At 36.2% G+C, this 19,724-nt stretch overlaps 1 protein-coding gene across 1 annotated transcript in view; it reads right to left on the reverse strand.

The window, feature by feature from the left end:
- Positions 1-19,724, reverse strand: part of ROCK1 (Rho associated coiled-coil containing protein kinase 1) — an 84,825-nt gene that overhangs the window by 15,226 nt on the left and 49,875 nt on the right. Inside the window, exons 15-28 of the mRNA XM_082753348.1 lie at positions 19,230-19,365; positions 18,802-18,893; positions 18,418-18,664; positions 16,548-16,654; positions 15,267-15,417; positions 14,262-14,422; positions 13,310-13,494; positions 12,745-12,814; positions 11,221-11,315; positions 10,018-10,183; positions 9,117-9,210; positions 4,878-4,966; positions 4,080-4,268; positions 3,396-3,561 (exon numbers count right to left, since the gene is read on the reverse strand). Coding sequence (XP_082609474.1) covers positions 3,396-3,561; positions 4,080-4,268; positions 4,878-4,966; positions 9,117-9,210; positions 10,018-10,183; positions 11,221-11,315; positions 12,745-12,814; positions 13,310-13,494; positions 14,262-14,422; positions 15,267-15,417; positions 16,548-16,654; positions 18,418-18,664; positions 18,802-18,893; positions 19,230-19,365 — 1,948 coding nt within the window. The remainder of the gene's footprint in view (positions 1-3,395; positions 3,562-4,079; positions 4,269-4,877; positions 4,967-9,116; positions 9,211-10,017; positions 10,184-11,220; positions 11,316-12,744; positions 12,815-13,309; positions 13,495-14,261; positions 14,423-15,266; positions 15,418-16,547; positions 16,655-18,417; positions 18,665-18,801; positions 18,894-19,229; positions 19,366-19,724) is intronic.

The following is a 19,724-nucleotide window of genomic DNA, read 5'->3' on the forward strand; positions in this document are numbered from 1 at the left end:
ACAAAGTTCACGCTACTAAATTGTAACAGATGAACTTCTGTGGCATGCCACCTTCTGTTTTGAAGAATAATTATTTGGCTTGCAGAACATGCTAACTACATGCTAGATAATTTGGATGGAAGAAGACGTAACCTGGAAGGAATAGAGACATTGTCCAAGCTGCCAGGTATCGAGTTAGGAAAGCTAGACTACAGATAGAATTCAATCTGGCCAAAGTCATCAAGGACAAGAAGAAGGGCTTCTACAGGTTCCTCAGTGACCAAAGGAAGACTAGGGAAAATGCAGGCCCTGAAGGAAACAGGAGACTTGTCTACCTAGAACAGTGAGAAGTCTGAGGCAGTGAGTGCCTTCTTTGCCTCAGTCTTTACCAGCAAGACCAGCCTTCAGAAATCCCAGGTCCCAGAGACCAGACTGAAAGGCTGAAGCAGAGAAGATGTATCCACCTCTTCTTTGGTGGAAGACGATCAGGTCAGGGAATGCCTGAGCAAACTGGACATGCACAGGTCCATGGACCCAGACATAGTCCTGAGCAACCTGCTTGAGCAGTTGGTTTGGACCATATGACCTCCAGAGGTTCCTTCTGACCATTCTATGATTCTGTCAACATCCTTTTTCTATGGCATGGGATACTTAGACCTTGAAGACTGGCTTTCTTTTCCTGCTTATAATGCTAGTGCACTCCTGTGCTCTCTACTTACCTAACACTGTGTTAAACATGACTATACACGTATTAACGTCACGATTTCTCTAAATTACCTAAATTGCTTCTTATTCAGATTCTACTTAATTCAATCTTGCTCAAAAAACTTACAGTGTATAGAGACATAATCTAAATTTATTATTAAGTAATTATACATCAGAGGCCATAACATGTATTAGACCTGTAGGACACTAACACCAGCAACAACACTGCAGTAAAAAACAGAGACATGAAAGAAAAAAGTACCAAAAATGAGGGAGAGGGGTGAAAGGGTGGTAAAACAGAAATGGAGGGGTATAGAAGTATAGGAGGGGTATTGAGTATAGAAGACAAAGGGAAAGACTGTAAGAATTTCTGGTAATTATGATATTCTAATTAACAATGAAAAGGCTGCTGACCTGTAAACATTCGGCATATACAGAAATTTCTGCCTCAAAAATCAAAGTGGAGGGTCAGACAGACAGAAGCCTGTCACATGGTCCAGAAAAGGGCCACGAAGACGATCAGGAGGCTGAAGCACCTCTGATCTAGTGGGTGTCACTAGAAAGAGAAAGTCTGAGAGAGCTGGGGATTTCCAACCCACAGAAGAAAAGGCTCTGGGGAGACCCCATTGCAGCTTTTCAATACTTAAAAGGGGCTTATAAAAAAGACATCAACTTTTTACTTGGGCAGATAATAACAGGACAAGGAAGAATGGTTTTAAACTAAAAGAGGGGAGATTTAAATTAGAGGTTAGGAGAAATTCTTCACTCAGAGGGTGGTCAGGCACTGGCACAGGCTGCCCAGAGAAGCTGTGGATGCCCCATCCCTGGAGGTGTTCAAGGTCAGGCCAGACAAGGCCCTAGGAAACCTGATCTAGTGGGTGTCATGCCTGCCTGTGGTAGGGGGGTTTAACTAGTTAATCTTTAAGGTCCCTTCCAATCCAAGCCATTCTGTGACTCTATGAAGTCTATGCACATCTCCAAAGGGAAAACTGGAAATAACATACCTCATGAATCACACAAAGAAACAGCATACTCCTACAGACTTTGCATGATCTAAGAGACAACAGCATCATAGTGACATGCTATTACTCTTAAGAAGAAATTTTTTTCTTGTAGAGAAATGTAGGCTTTCTATTTACAGGAATTCAGAAATTCTCAGTAAAAAAAAAATAGAAACTACAGACTTCTTCATTTAGGAAATGCTATCAAACATAAGAGACATTTCAAAATAGTAATTTGAGGTGGAAAGAAGTTTTTTAACAAAAGTTAAACGTAAAAACCTCTGATTCCTTTTTGGCCCTAATTAAACAGAAACCACCAAGAATTAGTATCTAACAGAAAAGCTCATGAGAAGTGCTCCTGAAAAGGATTGAAAGTTCAGAAATACCTAAGGGGGTAAAAAAGGGAGTTCCTAGCAGGTGACAGACAGCTAAGAAAATTACTTTATCTATCTAATAGCTCTAAGAATCCCCAACATTGAGTTTTAGTGGAAGTTTGGCTACAGAAGACATTTCTGAAACAAATAAAATTATATTTACATTACAATATGGCAATATCCTGAGGGTTTTTACAGATGGAATTGTCAGAATGCAAAAGGCTTCTTGGAAAGAGTGGAAGTTGCAAAGAACAGACCACATGATTATCTGAATAGAAATTCATTCTAAAACACAACGGATTTCAAAATGAACATCTGAAAATATACTAGGGGAAGACAGGATACAAAAATAGACACAGAAAAGAATAACTACATAAAAATATACTGCAAGTTCCACAACCTACCTGAAATTTAAATCATTTTACAACCCTTGGAAAAGTTCTAGAATGTAGCAATCTGTGCAACATGAAGTGCATACACAGGAAAACAGATACCTAAAATATTTCTATCTACTTTTATCCAATTACTTATCCACTGAGGTCTTAAAACACCTAAAATAGTATTTTATTTTCACATTTTTGAATCTGTTTTTCTACAGTGAAATCAGAATGTAAATTTGTAAGACTAGCATTTATAAAGAATTTTTTAAAAATTATATAACTGTACACAGAAAATAAGCCTCACTCCAATATATGGAAATTGTAAAGCACTGATTATTGCTAAATATTTTCTCCCGTATCTACAAATACAGCAATGTGAATATGCTAACTAATTATACTTTTCAAATACTGGAGGGTGGAAAATCACTAACCAGTGTAACAGTGGGTCTCAAAATACAGTGCCTGTAACAAACTATATGGAAATGGTTAGCTATGATTTGTCTGGTACTATTTGTTCTTCTTTTATTCTGTTGAATCAGAGTACCATACTCTGCTATGTATTATTTAAATTTCAACTGTTATTTTTCCACACAGGCAGTTATTACCACTTTTCATAAAGGTGTTACATTACTGTGACCAACAGACAAGATTAAGGCAATTTTGGGTTCAAGATATAAGATACAATCAAGATGTTATGTAAATGCTGGCCCTTTACTGTATTCATTGTACATTGCACACTACAGTCATTATATTCAAACAGTAATAATTACAGCTGTAAAGATATTCTTCTCACAAAAGTGGATAAAAATTATGGTAATACCATGCCATAAAGTACTAGGAATGATATGAGAAGTTAAGACTCAAGTACGAGCACTTTAGCCGTAGCTGCTCATACAATACCTTCCTAAACTACACATACGAGCGAAATCAAGTACTTAAATGCGCTTTTCTCTTACCTGAAAGATTTCCATCTGTTTCATCTGTCTGGAGACTAGCAACGCTGGTGGAATCCATTCCTTGCTGGAGGTCCAAAATTTTCCTTCGTAGTTGTTCTATATCACTCTCTTTGCTATCCAGCTGCATCTGTAGCTCGTTCCTGTATGTAGATTCTTCTGCTAGTTGCTGTATTTATATACACACACATAGTTACCTTGATACCAAAAATACGGTAGCAAAGTATTTTAAAAACAAAACTCTTTAGACTTTGAAAAAAATGTAGTAAACACTTCTGATAGAATTAATATTAATTATTGTAATAGAAATGTTCCTGAAGTCTAGGAAAAATGTTAAATATCAAAGACATAGATGAAGTAGAAAATTTTAATAGAAATTTTAGTAGAATTTGTTACTTTTTTTTTTTGAGAAGACCACTGCCTACCAGAGAAAAACTATGTATAAATTGTATACTACACAATATTCAGTTTTCATAATGTACCAGCAGTTTCCATGCTTAAGAATTTACGAAGAGGAAATGAATGAGAACAAGGACAGCTACACACTTTCCAAGTTCTCCTCCTCACTAAAGCTCTGTAGGCTAGTACATCTGGAAAAAAAAAATCCTTTTCTCAAGTGGACTAGGAGCTTAACATTTTTCCTGTGCAGAGAACTTCATAATGTGACCAAAATTAAGATTATTTTACCGCTTGCATTTCATTGAGCTCCCTTTGGTATTTCACTACCATCTGATTGAATTTCTCTTTCTCTTGATTAAGCTCTAACTGTAGCTTTCGGTTTTCCTTATCTTTCTTCCTCAAATCTTGCGTGCTTGCTTTCTTTCTGTCTATTTTAAAATCTTTCCGATTCATTATCTCAGCCAGCTTATTGACAGCCTGTAAACAAAAACAGAAGATCAGTAAGAAAAATTATATATGCAAGCAAGTTTCATACAAAGCTTCTAAGTTCATCTTGTTAGAGGTTTAGATCGAAGACTTGCATATTTTTGCTAAGAATGGGGGAGTTACACTTGAGTAAATCATTATGATCAATTCCAAAACCAAAAATGTGTCCTCATGGATACGCTAAAATGTGTAACTCAGTTACTGAATTTATCAAACTGATGCCCATTTCAAACAGCAAAAACACAAACAAGGGCTGAAAAACCCCCCTCCTTCTCCTCAAATCCAACTTCTCCAGTCACCTCCATCTGACTTTAAAAAGGTTTCCCAAAATTACAGAAACACAGTCAAGTACAGCAAAATTTTTCTGTTGCCCCCACAAAACACGTCACCAAATTAAATGGTCCTTACTCATGTTAGGAGTAATACTGAGAAGTACTCAGCATCAACTTTCTTTCAACTGTAAATACCAATACATATTATACATCATGATTAATATAAATTTAATCTCAAGCTCTAGGAGTTAGTGGCACGAAAAATGAATGGGAATATATTGGATATGCAATGTCTTATTAATTTATTCAACTATATAGAAAGTAATACCTGGGTCTTCAGAGTTCTCTCAGTGTTGATACTCTTCTCATAATGCATTCGAATATTATTGATTTCCTCCTCCTTTTTTATTTTGTATTCTGTTAAAGTAATAATCAACTTTGAGATTTTAGGACGAGGTAAGAAATCCTAAACTTAATCAATTCTGTAATTGTACCATTCTATTTCTCCGTATTCCTATTATGTTATTTAAAGTGCAAAATACAGTTTGCAATGATAGATATTACTGCCTCACTGCTACTGTAGAAAATTACCAGAAGAACATCTTAGAAAGGCACCAAGATGAACTACTGCAAACAACATGCATGTGTGTGTTTCCTATTAAGTCTGTTGCTCCACTTCCTTGGTGTTTGCTCTGTCAAAAATGTTTCTGCCATACCAAAAACATTGAGTAAATAGCCACACAGAATAGGACTGATATACCTGGACCCACTTTCAGCACAGATTCTGAAGCAAGGCATAAAGAAAGTATGGAGGAAAAGACTTTTTTTAAGAAAAAAAATTACTTTGTTATGTTTCCTCCTCTCCAACCCATCCACCCACACCAGTTACTCAATTCTATCAGTCTTTGTATCACACCTCCAGTCTCCTGATTTGTTTCCAAAATTTCTGTAAGTACGCATTTCACTGATAACGATTTCTCCACAAAAACTACAAACTACAAATTATTAAAGAATAATTTTCAAATACTTATGAAGTTAGAAACTTTGTAAACTAAAAAACACCAAGCAACTAAAAACTGCTTTCTCGCCCTATCCCTGGCAAATCCCTGCTATTACCAAAATGCAGAACAAAGGAAAAACATTCTTGTATGCAGTCCTTCCCACATAAATTTGCAACAACACTGGCAATACTACTGATAAGGCCTTTCCTCTCATAGTCAACATACATTAAAATATGCAGTCTGATTATATATTTATAGACTCTTGTTATAAATGGCTCAGTCTTCAAAATAGGATTATAATCAAAGATCAAAGTTTACAATTTATTAAAGGAATAGAGGTAAGCAAACAGCGCTGGTGGAGCAGAGACTCCTGGCGCACCCAGCACTGTTTGCTTACCTCTATTCCTTTAATAAATTGTAAACTTTGATCTTTGATTATAATCCTATTTTGAAGACTGAGCCATTTATAACAATCTGGGGGCTCGTCCGGGATAAGCTTCTACCCACTGTGTTAAATGATCTACTATTACCAATAGATATTTTATCCTCTCTACTTTGGGCAATTCAGTGAAATGAACTTGTACTTTCTCAAAAGGCCTATAAGCTGTTTTGTTTTGTTTCTCCCTCCCGTGGCTGCTTCTTGAAACTCTTTCTTATTTATCTTCTGATAAGTTATGCAATGTTGTGTAATTTGCTTTGCTATTTCAAAAAAAAAAAAAGTGCAACCAAATTGTTTTAGTAAATGATCATTTAACGCCTTTGTACCCCAATGTGTTTGTGCACGCAAACGTCACAGTATTTGCTTCGCATAAGCTTTTGGCAATGTCTCTCTCCGTTCTGCTTTTATAATCAGTCAGCCCCCTTCCCCCCCCACCAGTACTTGGGAAACTGACCACACACCGCAGCAAATACACCAACACTTCTCAACTGTTAGTTACTTAGATAATGCTCCCACCTTTTTCTTGTCACACTCAAAGCATTTAAGAGCAAAAATAGGCTCACAAGATACACTGCCAGGCCCGTATATTGGGCACCACCACTCAAAACTTGGATAAAACAGCACTTCTTTTCAGTCTGTCATGCACTTCATTCATCTCCAGCCACTCCCCTCATGGAGAACACGGCACCGCGGATCGGAACTCCGCGCTTGCTTTGCAGGGACGCTGCGTCTCACTCACACAGCACGATCGCGCAATCACACAGAGAGGCCTCTAGCACATCTCATTCATACCACAAGAATATAATTTAGAACGATAACCAACCAAACAAGTATTGTCTCTGACTGTGTTCTTCATGGTGTGGCTCCACTGTGTTTCAAATCCTTACACTTACACAAATACTTTCAACACAAAATACCTGGACATACAATTATTAACACTCCAGTTAGCATCCCTCCAGCAGCTGAAAACATACCGTTTGTCCGCAGCTTCAGGAGATGTTTGCTCCTGTGGTGAGCAGCTGAGAGTGGAGTCCCCTCCGAGCAAAACACTCAGGGTGCACCTAGGGGCGTCTGCTCCGCAGCCAATCCCGCAGCCGAGCAGAGTGTCTCCTGCCTGGCTCACCAAAATGACTCACAGAAAGCTGACTCCACAATCAGTAAGATTGTAAAGTAGGTATGTTTACTCAGTTCTGGACAGCACGGGGCAGGTAGTCCCACCGAAGTCATGCACGCCTAATGTGACAGCTTGTTCTGGTTATATCTAGTAAAGAGTTACATATACATGAAGTTTCCCAACATTCCTATACATATGCATAACCTGTCCCTTTGTGAACAGTCCTCCTTATCTCAGACCCCTCAATTAAAGTCCGAACCATGAGGTTGTTTTTGATCTGGTTCTTGGGGTCCGAGAGGCTCCTGTTATCTGGAGGTATAAGTGCAGCACAGGCACATCACAAATGTAGCACATATTCACTCTTAATCAATTGCTCTCTAATTTCTAATTCCAATGTTTCAGCTACAGCATACTTGCTCTCTTCCAGATCCACGGGTATTCTACTATTAACATTAATGTTCAAAGCCTGACAGACCCCATCCTCTGTGGACCCAAATATCAATCAAAATACATGGGGTCTTAAGGGTTCTTTTGGTCATTCTGTCATATAATACTGGACCATTTTTAATTTACTCTTTAATTTTCTGGAGCTCCTATTGTTCCAATCATTATTCCTAATGGACTTTCTGGTAATTTGCTCCCTTTCTTCTGGTCCTTGGTCATCAATGCTGTCTGACCCATCTAGAAATTTTACTATAGCAATTCCCCACAGCCCTTGGTTACCTTAGTAAGAGTGTCTTGCAGGGGGTTTAGGACCTATCACCCACCCACAAATCCATGAATCCTATAGGAACCACTCTATAGGAATCACTTCCTTCACCAGCCAAGTCCCTCACAGGAGATTGGAACCACGGTTAGAAGACCTCCACACTGACTTTGGAAGTCTCAGTTACACTCTTACACACACATACAGGCAACCGGATCCCACCCAACCGAACAGTATACTCCTTAAACACTTATGACTCCGTCATCTTCGTTCGGATCTTCGCGCACAGAATTACGAGCAAAATACAGTGCTGCAGCCGGCAAGGGAGCTCATAAAAAAATCAAATTCTTTGCCTACCTTTATTCAGGTTCAAGATGGCATTAGTCCCAACCTGACTCAAACAGGAGCCACCAAATGGTGGGGTGCCTCTCCTAGATCAAATCAGAATTCAGGAACCAAAGCCATCCCGGACGAGCCCCCAAATTGTTATAAACGGCTCAGTCTTCAAAATAGGATTATAATCAAAGATCAAAGTTTACAATTTATTAAACGAATAGAGGTTAGCAAACAGCGCTGGGTGCGTCCTGGTGGAGCAGAGACTCCCGGCGCACCCAGTGCTGTTTGCTTACCTCTATTCCTTTAATAAATTGTAAACTTTGATCTTTGATTATAATCCTATTTTGAAGACTGGGCCATTTATAACAAGAGTATATAGTCCAAATGCACAAAATTAAAATGCAAATCCACTGATATGAACGAGGTGGTAATTCTGAACTCAAGTGACATCTTAAGGGAGCTGAAGTATCAATGCAGCCTTACTGTACATACTGGAGATGGAAACGATGGAAAGAAACACTTCATTAAGTACATTTTATGCGATATGAAATGAGTCCTTAACAACTTTCATGCACTCAAGTGCATGGCTGGCAGAAAGGGTTAGACAGACAGCATGCGGAAGAGCTGTACTGAACAGGCATTCCTGCAACACCTGCAGGAACTTATGTGCTAACTTGCTTTAAAAACTGAGGGAAGCAAGCCGTGAAGATCACTTTTTCCTGCCCGCCAAAGCTGTGATTTTAATCATTTGCCAACAGTAAAGGTAGCACATGGGAATAGGATGTAAAAATAGTGGCAATTCACATGGAATTTCAAGATGAAAGCAGTGACTTATTTTTCCACCAAGCTATTTCACCACTATGGAAGACATACAGGACCGTCCTTTCAAATTTCCCACTTGCATTTTGCCACATGCTTCCAGTTCATTTGTGCTCCATAACAAGTGATTTAAAACTCCAAATATGACATACCTTCCTCCTGCTTCCTAATTTTTTCACTGATCTCTGAATTTTCTTTTGTTATTAAATCAACGTCCTTGGTTAATGTGTTATTAGTTTCTTCGAGCTAGATGAAAAACAAGCACATTTTAAAATAAAGAACTTTCCATAAATAAGAAAAATATTTATAATGCTATTATTTTAAATACACTTAATCTGTAACAGTCTTTTACTTGGAATGTCTTCCTCTGAGTACATCCAAAAAAATCTGCTTATCGTTCAAAACTGAATTTAAAAAAAAACTTCTAATGTGTCTTGATTTACCAGAAGGATAAAAATATCACTGTCCCAGAAAACATTTTTAAAATGATCTTTGCAGAACTGACAACACTGTAGTATATAATCATAAATCCAAGCAAAGTTAGATAGATTGCAGTTATTGAATGTGACAGTTCAAGATTTTGTGGCACTTTGCAAAAAATAGTACCAGGGGTTCTTTTAAGGAAATAGTTTATTAATGGGGAAAACCTCAAGACTTCCAAGTACTGGTGTTTTTTTTTGTTTGTTTGTTTGTTTTAAGGACTAAATGTTGCAATAAGATTCTGTAACACTACACAAATTTACAAGACTTGAAAAATAAATTGGGCAATTACAAGAAATGACTGGAAAAGGCTTAATAACTAATTACAGACATTGGCTTGATTTACAGTCTGACTTCACCTCAGATTTTCATCTGAGTCTACACTTGTTTGAGAGTTCAGATGGTGGACACTTAAAAAACAGTTAAATCCCAACTGAGTTCAAACCTAGGATACTGGAATCATCAGTTGTGCCCACAAGACCTTACAAATTAAAAGATACATTATATACATATACATGTATATCCTCCAGCTGGAGGATATATAGAGATATTAATTAGAGCAGAATAATTTACCCTTCTTATGATGCTGTCCTTATCAGTCATTTCTTGCCTATGTCTTGATGCTGCTTTTTTGCTTTCCTGACTCAGTTCAAAATACTGTTCTTCAAGGAGAGCTCGTGCCAACTGTTCCGACTCAGCTTTGGTTTCAGCTAAATCCAGCTGTGTAGTGAGTGTTTCTCTGTAAAAAGAATAAGATTTTGCTTTTCCTATGCAAAATATTCCATATTTTCAGGACAAAGTGAACAAACCCAGATTATATCATCCAGTTAGCTGTTATTATCTTAGTTTCCTAAGAAGAACAAGATTAAGACCACAAGCTGTTTTTGTTATATTTTGATGGACTACACAATCTACAACAGTAAGTTTACTATAATTCAATTCAAATTTATATCATCCATGAAACACCAACCCTTCAGAAACCAAGTGTCAAGTTCTCCTGCCTTTAAGGAATAAAAAAGGCAAACTGGGTAAAGTTTGTGAACATATATAGTGGTTCTATGTCGAATTTGCAACTCTTTCTGCAAAGAGTTGCAAATTCTATCTAGAGCTTGAGAGGCAGTTCAGCACATAAGCCAAATTTTCTTGCTCTTGTTTGGAGTAAAGTCCTATATTCGCTTGCAATGAAACCCACATAATGCACAGTGGCCAGTCTAGCACCCATGAGTCAAATTCACCCATCAACATGCGACTTGGCTCACAGCATGGGGAAGGAAATAAAGGTGGAAACACATTACTGAAGTATGGGCTCATAAGTCCTTCCTGCACTGCAAAACAAAATGTGTTTTATGCCATGAAGTATGTATTGCCATGGAATTAATTGATTTGATACATCTGTAGCATGTAAAGGCTATAGAAATATACAAAATATTTACCAGGATGGTACAATCAAATCAAAAAAGATGTGTGCTTGGTTTTTTTGTTTGTTTGTTTGTTTTTTTCAAGCGAAAGGACGACTACCACAGACTGGAATACTTTTTCAAAATTTTTACAACTTCCACATCCGAATCAAGTTCAAGCAAATATGAATAGCCATATTCGTCTCTGTCAGCACAGGCAACATGCTGTGTATTTGCCATTTTACAAGGTGTTACAGAAGAGCTTTGAGGCCTGTTTGAGGTTGAAAGAATTTAACATTTTACATCCGATACAAAATCTTCATGAGTGAGACCACTATATGTAAAACTTATGTCTATTTAACAAACACAATGAGCATACTTTTCATTTTGCAATTCCTGCATTTTTCTTTGAGTTTCTTTATTCTTTTCATCAATCTCTTCTTTCAGTTCCTTAACCTGAGTTTTGTAAAGTGTCTGCAAAAGAAAGCAGAAAAAGAGAGAATCATTACTCAAGTTCCATACAAAAATTTATGGGTTTGGTGCTTGGTTGGTTTTAATCTGTCAAATCAATGTATGCGAGTACTACCTTTAATGGAATTTCCTCCTCCTTGCCTGCCCAATACACTCTTTCCCAGTAGCCTGTGTGTTGGGACCTGATCTGATTAGGTTAGTTTTTAATTTTCTAGTCTGTTCTTCTACACAATTATACAAACACAGCTACCCACAAAAGGGAAGGAAGGTACCCAGGGAACAAGTGAGTGGGTCTCTTGGAAACAACAGGATCCAACTGCATCATCTTTTAGATTTTGAGATAAGGATGCTAAGTCAAACTAAAGCTTAGTACTGTTCTATGCTTCCATCAGTTGCATTTTTTTTTTGTATCTACGCATCTTTTCTCTTAGACTGAAAGAATTTCTTGTGTACAGATTAGCTTTGTATTAATAAGTGATTCAACAAAAGTCTTATCAATATGAATAACTTGTGTTCCTATTCACTGTATTAACACCACCACCAATTCTGTACATTCAAATTTGATCTTCTACAATAATGTACTTTTACTGGATTATGAATGCCTCTTGTTTAGACCACATGCTTGTGAAAAAAAACTGAGAATGACACAACACACTGGATATCCTTGTCGGAAGACTTACAGAGAAATGCACAAAAACCTTAAACACACAAAGAAATTATAATTACATGCAGTGTAGTAAATGCATTTTTTTTTCCTCTCTCTTTACCTCCAGGGAAGAACTGAATTTAAAGAGTACTTCCCAAAGTGCAATGTATCTGTGTGTATTCACAAATGTATTTAAAGTTCAGGCCTTATAGAGGATCTCGTGCTATTTTTGTATTCAGAGAAATAGAACACATCACACTAATTCCATAAAATACACATCTTGGCTACACGGGATACAGAATAAGGCTCTTCTGTACTCTTCAGGGACTTGGGTGCAGAAAATTTTTTTAGAAGGATGAGGAGTAAGTGCAGAATGCTACTGGATCTACAGTTCTTAAATAGGTAGATCAATCATATGGAATATATTCCAGTATGTATGGAGATTTTGAACTCTACCAAGTTTGCACTTATGTCAGGAAAAGAACTCTTTTCAAAGGTTAAGGTACCAACTATTCTAATAAATAGATGATTGAGCTATTCATCTTAACACACTGAATTTGGCAATCAAGCAACTAAAAGGCATCACATCAGACAGACTGTCTGTAACATTATATTTATGTTCTCTAATTTATTGTTCGGTTTTAATCTCAAGCACAATTTTGTGAATTGATGTCTTACACCAGGTTAATTCAACTTACATTTAAAAAACCTAAATATGCAAAACTATTCAACTGTTCAATGACTCCATGTCAAAATGTAACATTCAAGATTCTTAGTGATCCTTACCGAAAAATACTGCTCAGCTTCAAGCTGATCCTGAAGCTCACGCATTTGACCTTCATTTCCTCTGTACTGCCTTTGAAAGAATAAAAAAGTGTAAAAAGTCAGCTACGAATAAATGGCAAAAGCTGTTTCTAACCAAAACAGCATCCCACAATGATTTTATATTTGTGCACACATTATTTCCAAGACCTACAGTTTGCTTTATCCTAAAATTCTGATTTAATTATGTTCTTCATTCTACCCTGATGATTGTTTTAATTATGTAAGCTAGAAGAAAAGTAGTACTTTAAATGGAGAAATGCTGAGTTATATTTTCACCTGAAGGAAGCTATGATAGAAGCATGATTAATGAAAAATGTCATTCAAATTCAGAAGAATAATCAGGTAGTTAACGAGGATAAGGCTGTTGACTCCCACGCAGTAAAACCACAAGTCCCAGATGATACCAGTAAGTAGCATCACATTCAACCCACAAGGAAGACAAATTTCAAACAAAGTAGCATCTATGCTGTGATGTAAACAATAAGCCAGGGACTGTTCCAAAGAATAGCTCAAGACTTCTACTTACTTCGCAAGTTGAGCCAACTCAACTTCCAGTAATCTCTTTGCTTCCAGTAACGTATTGATTTCCTGTTTCAGTTGCTTCTCAGAACCCTTCAAGTTATCTGCTTCAAAAGCTTGTGCCTTTAATTCGTTCTGTGCCATTATTCTCTTATTTGTCTCTTGCTCTAGCTGCAATGTCAGATTCTTTACCTAAATGAGAAGTTATTTCAGTGTAGGAGCATTTGCTGAATAGCTAATTGCATTCAGACGAAAGTTTCATTTAGGGATTACTTGTTAAACACTGTTGCCTAGATGCTACATATTGTATAATGTATGAAAATATTCTTAAATCTCCAAACATTTTGGTACAACAAGCTTACAGAAAGCTTCTGTACAGAATGTAATGGTACAACACCACATGATAAATCTTGCCTATACTTTGTTTATTTCAAAGGCCCAAATGTATTTTATTGATCTTATCTGAAAAGCAACAATGGAAGAAACCCAAGTTATCTGCTGAAATGTCCTGCAAACCACCCTGTGGACTTCAGATCTTAAAAATTTCTCACCCTAGAAAACACCGCAGCCTACCAGCTAGCTATATGAAAACTCATTTACATGAGTCATAAAGAAAAGTGTTACCACACCCCTTCCCAGTGGTCTGTAAAGAAAAGTAGGGATCAAACTCTTACTAATATTACCTAGTTTTCACGTTCACTGATCTAATTGACCTTCCCTGAACAAATACTTTTCTGGGGAATGCAAACCCAGAACCATCCAAAGCCAGCCAAACTACATAGTCAAAAATCAAAAGAGCAGCCAAGAACAGAAATTACCTACCACCCAACTACAGTCTTCGGTGCTACCAATACACGTAATAGAAAGAAGCTCAGTGTAAGTGAATTTTATTTTCTATTTCTTAATGCAACTATCTTTTCTTATTTATACAGAGATTTCATGGTGAAAATTCTACTTACTTCCTCTTCTAGTCTTTCCTTTTGCTCAAGAAGGTGTTCCAGTTTCTGCTGAGATTGCTTCAGGTCAAAGTCTAGCATGGAACACTGTTTTTCAGCCTGAACTATTCGATTCTCTGCCTTTTCTCTTGCTGCCCTTTCTTCCTTTACTTTTTTTTCCATTTCTAAATGGGATTAAGGGAAGAAAAACAACGAAAAAGAATATGTAGCATGTGCAAGAATCTCTTTATAAACAGTCTTACATTTATATTTATAAACAGTCTTACACCCTAACATTTTTCTGACCTTCTTGTTCAGCTATTTAAGTTCTTCAGCTGTTAGATGAACTGACTACTGAATAAAAGTTTCCTGGCATTGCTGCAAGAAACGTTTTAAAAGAAATATTAATTCCAATTTGCATTCAATGCATTGGAATATTATGACAAATGAAAAATAAACAGTGAAAAAAAATGCAAAATTCAGTTTCTTGAAGCAATCCCTACAAAATGTTATAGACAAAGTTTCATTCCAATGAATGGATAGTAGAGGGAAAGAAAAGACAGGCTATCTTCTCAGCTTTCTGAAAAGTTATGAACGCCACATGCAGATACCAATGACCTTCACAAATAAAACCTGATATATTCAACTGAGCTACCATGACACTTCCTTGATTCATGGATGTTTATCTATAAAAGAAACTTCACCATTTCAGACAACCCTTGGAGAAAGTCAGTATTTTTAATGCCATTACATAGTTGTGAATGTCCCAAGACATCTCTGTCTTGATAACACATTCTTTCAATTCCATTTAGCATTAGCCAGAATTATAGGACTCAGTAACATTTTAGAAGCCAATGAAGGTTCTGAATTGCAAAAGCAGTAAGCTATTTTGATTTGAAACGTATTTTCTTTATATTAGGAATCAAACACTTGTGTAAGAGTATCACATCATTAGATCATGGGTTTAAGGTATCATAATTAAAATACTGTTTATTGTGTATTTATCCAAAACTTACTGGAAATACTTACCACACATTGCAACTGATTTTGCCTCTTCTATTGACTGATGTTTGTCAGTTAACCGAGCTTTAGTCACTTTGTGTTCATTTACTTCCTGTTCTAACCGGTCTTGTAATGACTTGAGTTTGTAGTTCAAATCTATCTCTAAATTATTCTTTTCCTAAAGATAAGAAAAAAAAATTACCAGGTTCCTATAATAATTTTGTAATATCTGAAGGAATACTTCCCCCCTTCCCTTATTTAGTGTTAACTTCTTGTTATGAAGAAATTCTCGATGTTATTTTCCACTTTTATAAAGAAGGCTAAGAGGCAAAATCTGTATTCAGTGCCCTGGAGAAAACTTCACTAGCTTTTATTTCTATTTTATAAATTCAGAAGATAATGAAATCTTCTCAATTTGTGTAATTAGTAGTCAGCTAAATTGGAAACATAACTATGCCATTAACAACACTAGAGCACAAAGGAATGTTTATTATCGTCACCTGGATGCAATTACGTTATTTCATTGGTGGTAGCCCCAGCCATTAACAGTAATTCACAAAACTAGCACAACAGATGAGCACTGAGAGACAGGACTTGCCTTTGGATCACCACTTCATATATTTCCAAATGAGAAAAATAACTTCTTGCACCTTCCCTAACCTTCTAGAGGTGATCGTCTCTCTCTGGTTTATTTGGATAGTACACATAACAGGGAAAATCTTTACCTGACCTCAAAACACAGAGCTATGCAAGTCCATCTGGAAAAAACAGTGCAGGATTTCCTTTTATTTGTTTTTACCTGAATCTCTATCTTGGGGCAGAGACCATAGATATTAGGGGAACATGCTGCTGCCATTCTTTAGGAAAGTAAAAAATTTAAATGGCTCAGCTCCACAGTTGATAAAAAAAGGTCTGACAGTGACCCAGCCAAATATAAATCAAGCAAAAAACAGAAAGCTTTTGTTTTGTTTTTAATTTCAATTCAAAGATTTTTAGGAAGCAAGTTTAGGCAGCAGTGGTCAGACAGGGAGAACAAAAATTACTTGTTACTTGCAAAGGTCTGGAACCTTGACTACATAATTAATGACAAACATGAATTTTACTCCCAAAGCTACAAGAACCAACTGAGAAGCTACGAGACCTTACCATCCTGATGAGATCATAAATCAGTTAGCACTATATAGTTCATCATTTTAACACAGAACTGATTTGGACCCAGGACATAAACCTAGCAACGTTTATTATTACCATTTGAAAATGCAGTCAAAACTGCCAACGAACATTAGCCTTATCATTATCTTACCATACCTTTTCTGAATGATTAAGCAGATCCTGTGCTTGTTTTCTTTCTGCTTCCACTCTTTCAAGATTATTTTTAAGGTTTTTTACTTCTTCTTGTAAAGTTGTAATCCGAACTGTCAAAAAATGAAATATCATTCAGTATTTATTACTAGACTTAAATCAATATTTCTTTCCACAACCTTTATTGATTTCTGGGACTGTAAAATATTCTCGCCTTCAGATTTTTCATATATGCAAATGCTACGCATTGTAAAGCAAACTGATCTTTTTAGCTACACCATTAGAAATGGTTCATAGAAAACAAAACATATGCAAAACCTGGAACCTGCCTCCCATCACTCCCAATATCCAGTATGAAAATTTCTTTCCATTAATGCAAATTCTGCTGTGCTATGCAGCCAACACCTTTTCTAATGTTAACTCCACTAATGTGTAAAATAAAATGCATTACACAGAGGCAATCTCAGATGGATATACAGGTGTTAATGAAATATATATTCACTTAACTGACTTGAGCATTCTTCCCTGAATAGATCAACTAATTAATCTCCCACCACCTACCAAGAGACCCTGTCAGGTATCAGGTGTTTATATTAAACACTAAGTAAGGGTATGCATTTCTAGAGTGAAAAGTCTGTACCAAATCCTTTAAAACAAAGAAAAACTTACAAAAATATTTTGATTATATTACACTCAATACCTTAGACACAGTAACTATAGTGTACAAGAATACACCTATCAATTCATTTATGTCTGTCTAAATTACAGAATGCTTCAATTAATTTTTTTAAGTATAAAGAGATACTCTGGCAATACAAAAGAAACTGCAGGACAGGGAAGAAGAAAAAGTCTTCCTGAATCTTAGTCTTTCTGCATTCATTTGAGATGTGTTGTTAAAATCAGCTGTATGAGTGTTTGAAATACATAAAGCTATTCATGTGTATACCAGCAAAGTACCTTACTTCGATGCCTTTCAGAAGAACCTCCCTTTTGGGAGGACTGTTGAGTTGAATGTGGTCAAAAATACACATTTCAAAGTGCACAGAAGTCTTCTCATGCAATTTTGTACCTCCTGCTTGCATTTAACAACAGACTGGACTAAACTACACTCCATGTCAGTGAAACAATACACTGACTAAACTGAAATTATTTTACTATACTTAAAGCATAGTGAACAGGCAACTTGATTCTTGATAGTTCTTACCTTGTGCCAAAGAACGTAAAGTTGACCTTAAAAAACAAACACACCCAAAAGCCCTCAACACCTCTCTCCAGTCTATACCAATAAGCATAAGATAGTGCCTTATGGGCAGTGATTCTCAGTACTGCTGACAGACGATTTAGAACAGCAAGTTAAGGTGCAGTATCCCTTAGCATAGTCATAAACTAACATATCTAAATAGTTTCTACTGCTAAGAATCATAAGTATAAATGATAACGTTCTCCAAGTATCCAGATCTGTATCCCTTATTGTGCTTTTCATGTTCTAAAATCACTTAGAAGCATCATAGAAAGAAAACAAATGCAATTTAAGAACAAGGTAGCATTCTCCAAAAATACAAGAGGAGACAGAGCAGGGTTACATCAACTTGGCTGCATAAAGGTTGGTAAAACACAGTGTTGGGTGTTCTCTAGCACTACTACCAGCTTCTCATATTATTGTACCATACATTTCAGACTTTCAGATAGGTCAGATTTTGAGATTTTGATACTCCTTCTTCCAAGAGCCATTCGGACACGACTACTTCATGAATTATTTTACTAATTTACACTCATTTTGCAAATTGACTTTTCCTTTCTTCACGTCTTTTATAAATAGGCTTACTTTTTTTTTAAAAAAAAAAAAAAAAGCAAAGTATAAAAAGAGAAAATTTACCCTGTAGCTCTCCAATCATTTCAGATCCATGACTTCTGTCCCTTCGTTCTGATTCCAGTGCTGCTTGCAGCTGGTAGTAATCTTTCTCCACCTGCAGTTTTGCACCTTCTAGGACTCTGCACCTTTCCTGCAGTTCTCTATTTAGTGATTCTACCTGACTTAATGACTTGCTCATTTCTGTGTTACCCTTTCTCAGTCTTGCTGCTGTATCAGATTCTGTCCTTATCAAGTCATTGGCTTCTTCTAGCTGTTGGGAAAAAAAAAAAAAAAAAAGATTCTCAAATATAAAAACGATTTATTGGAACCAGTTTTATTATATCTGAATGCACAATACTGCTTCTCAGACCTAAGAAATAATGAAAGCAATGAACAGAAACAACATACTTGTTTTTGTAATTGTGTTATCTTCTCATTTGTAATTTGTGAATGCTGGTTGATTTTTTTCAAGTCTTCCATTTGATCTTTTAGCGTGGACACTGAAAAGAAATTACATCATTAACACAAGAGGTTAAAAAAAATCTTTAATTTTTACATAAACACATTAAAAGTCTTGGCATATAAGTCCTTTGTTGCCTTTTTTCTTATGTACATTTTTAGATCAAATTCTGTGCCTGCAGAATAACACACTGTAGAGAAGACAGAATAAGACAAAGACGTGTTCTTGTTAAAACTCAAATAAACTCAAAATTTGTGCTCACAATTTGAAAAGATCCCTTTTAAAGTTCAGTAGCACTCAACATGCTAACATAGTAAATTATTCCCAAAAAACATACCATATACCTAATCAGTTACAACATGCCAACATGGCATACCTTCATTTTCTGCATTCCTCCTCCTCTCATTCTCTTGTTCAATTTTTCTTTGGTAGTCATTTATCTTGTGCTGCAGTACCATCTTTTCCTTCTCAATTTGAGACACTGTTGTTTCTAAGTTCTTTCTCTGATTTCCCTAAAATTAAAAGCATCGTCATTTTCTATTTACATTTTAATGAATGATCCCTAAACCAGTATCTCTGCAACTAACTATGGACACTGATGCATCATTTCCAGTGAATGAGTTTGTCTCCCTTTAAAAAAAATTCAGAAAAAATGACTTTTTTCTTTATACTTCTACATTACAAATATACCAAATTACTGAAGAAGTTTTTGTTAACACTGTATTTAAATAACCATTAAATAGTATTAGGAGATGACATAAGGAACTCAACAGAAAATCACCTGTACATTAGATTTCAGAAAAACTCATTTTTTATGAACTCCAGAAAAACATTAATCTTGTTCATTGCAGTTTAACAGAGGGAACAATTT

This window comes from Aythya marila, assembly GCF_965140915.1.
Source record: "Aythya marila genome assembly, chromosome: 2".
Lineage (NCBI taxonomy): Eukaryota > Metazoa > Chordata > Aves > Anseriformes > Anatidae > Aythya > Aythya marila.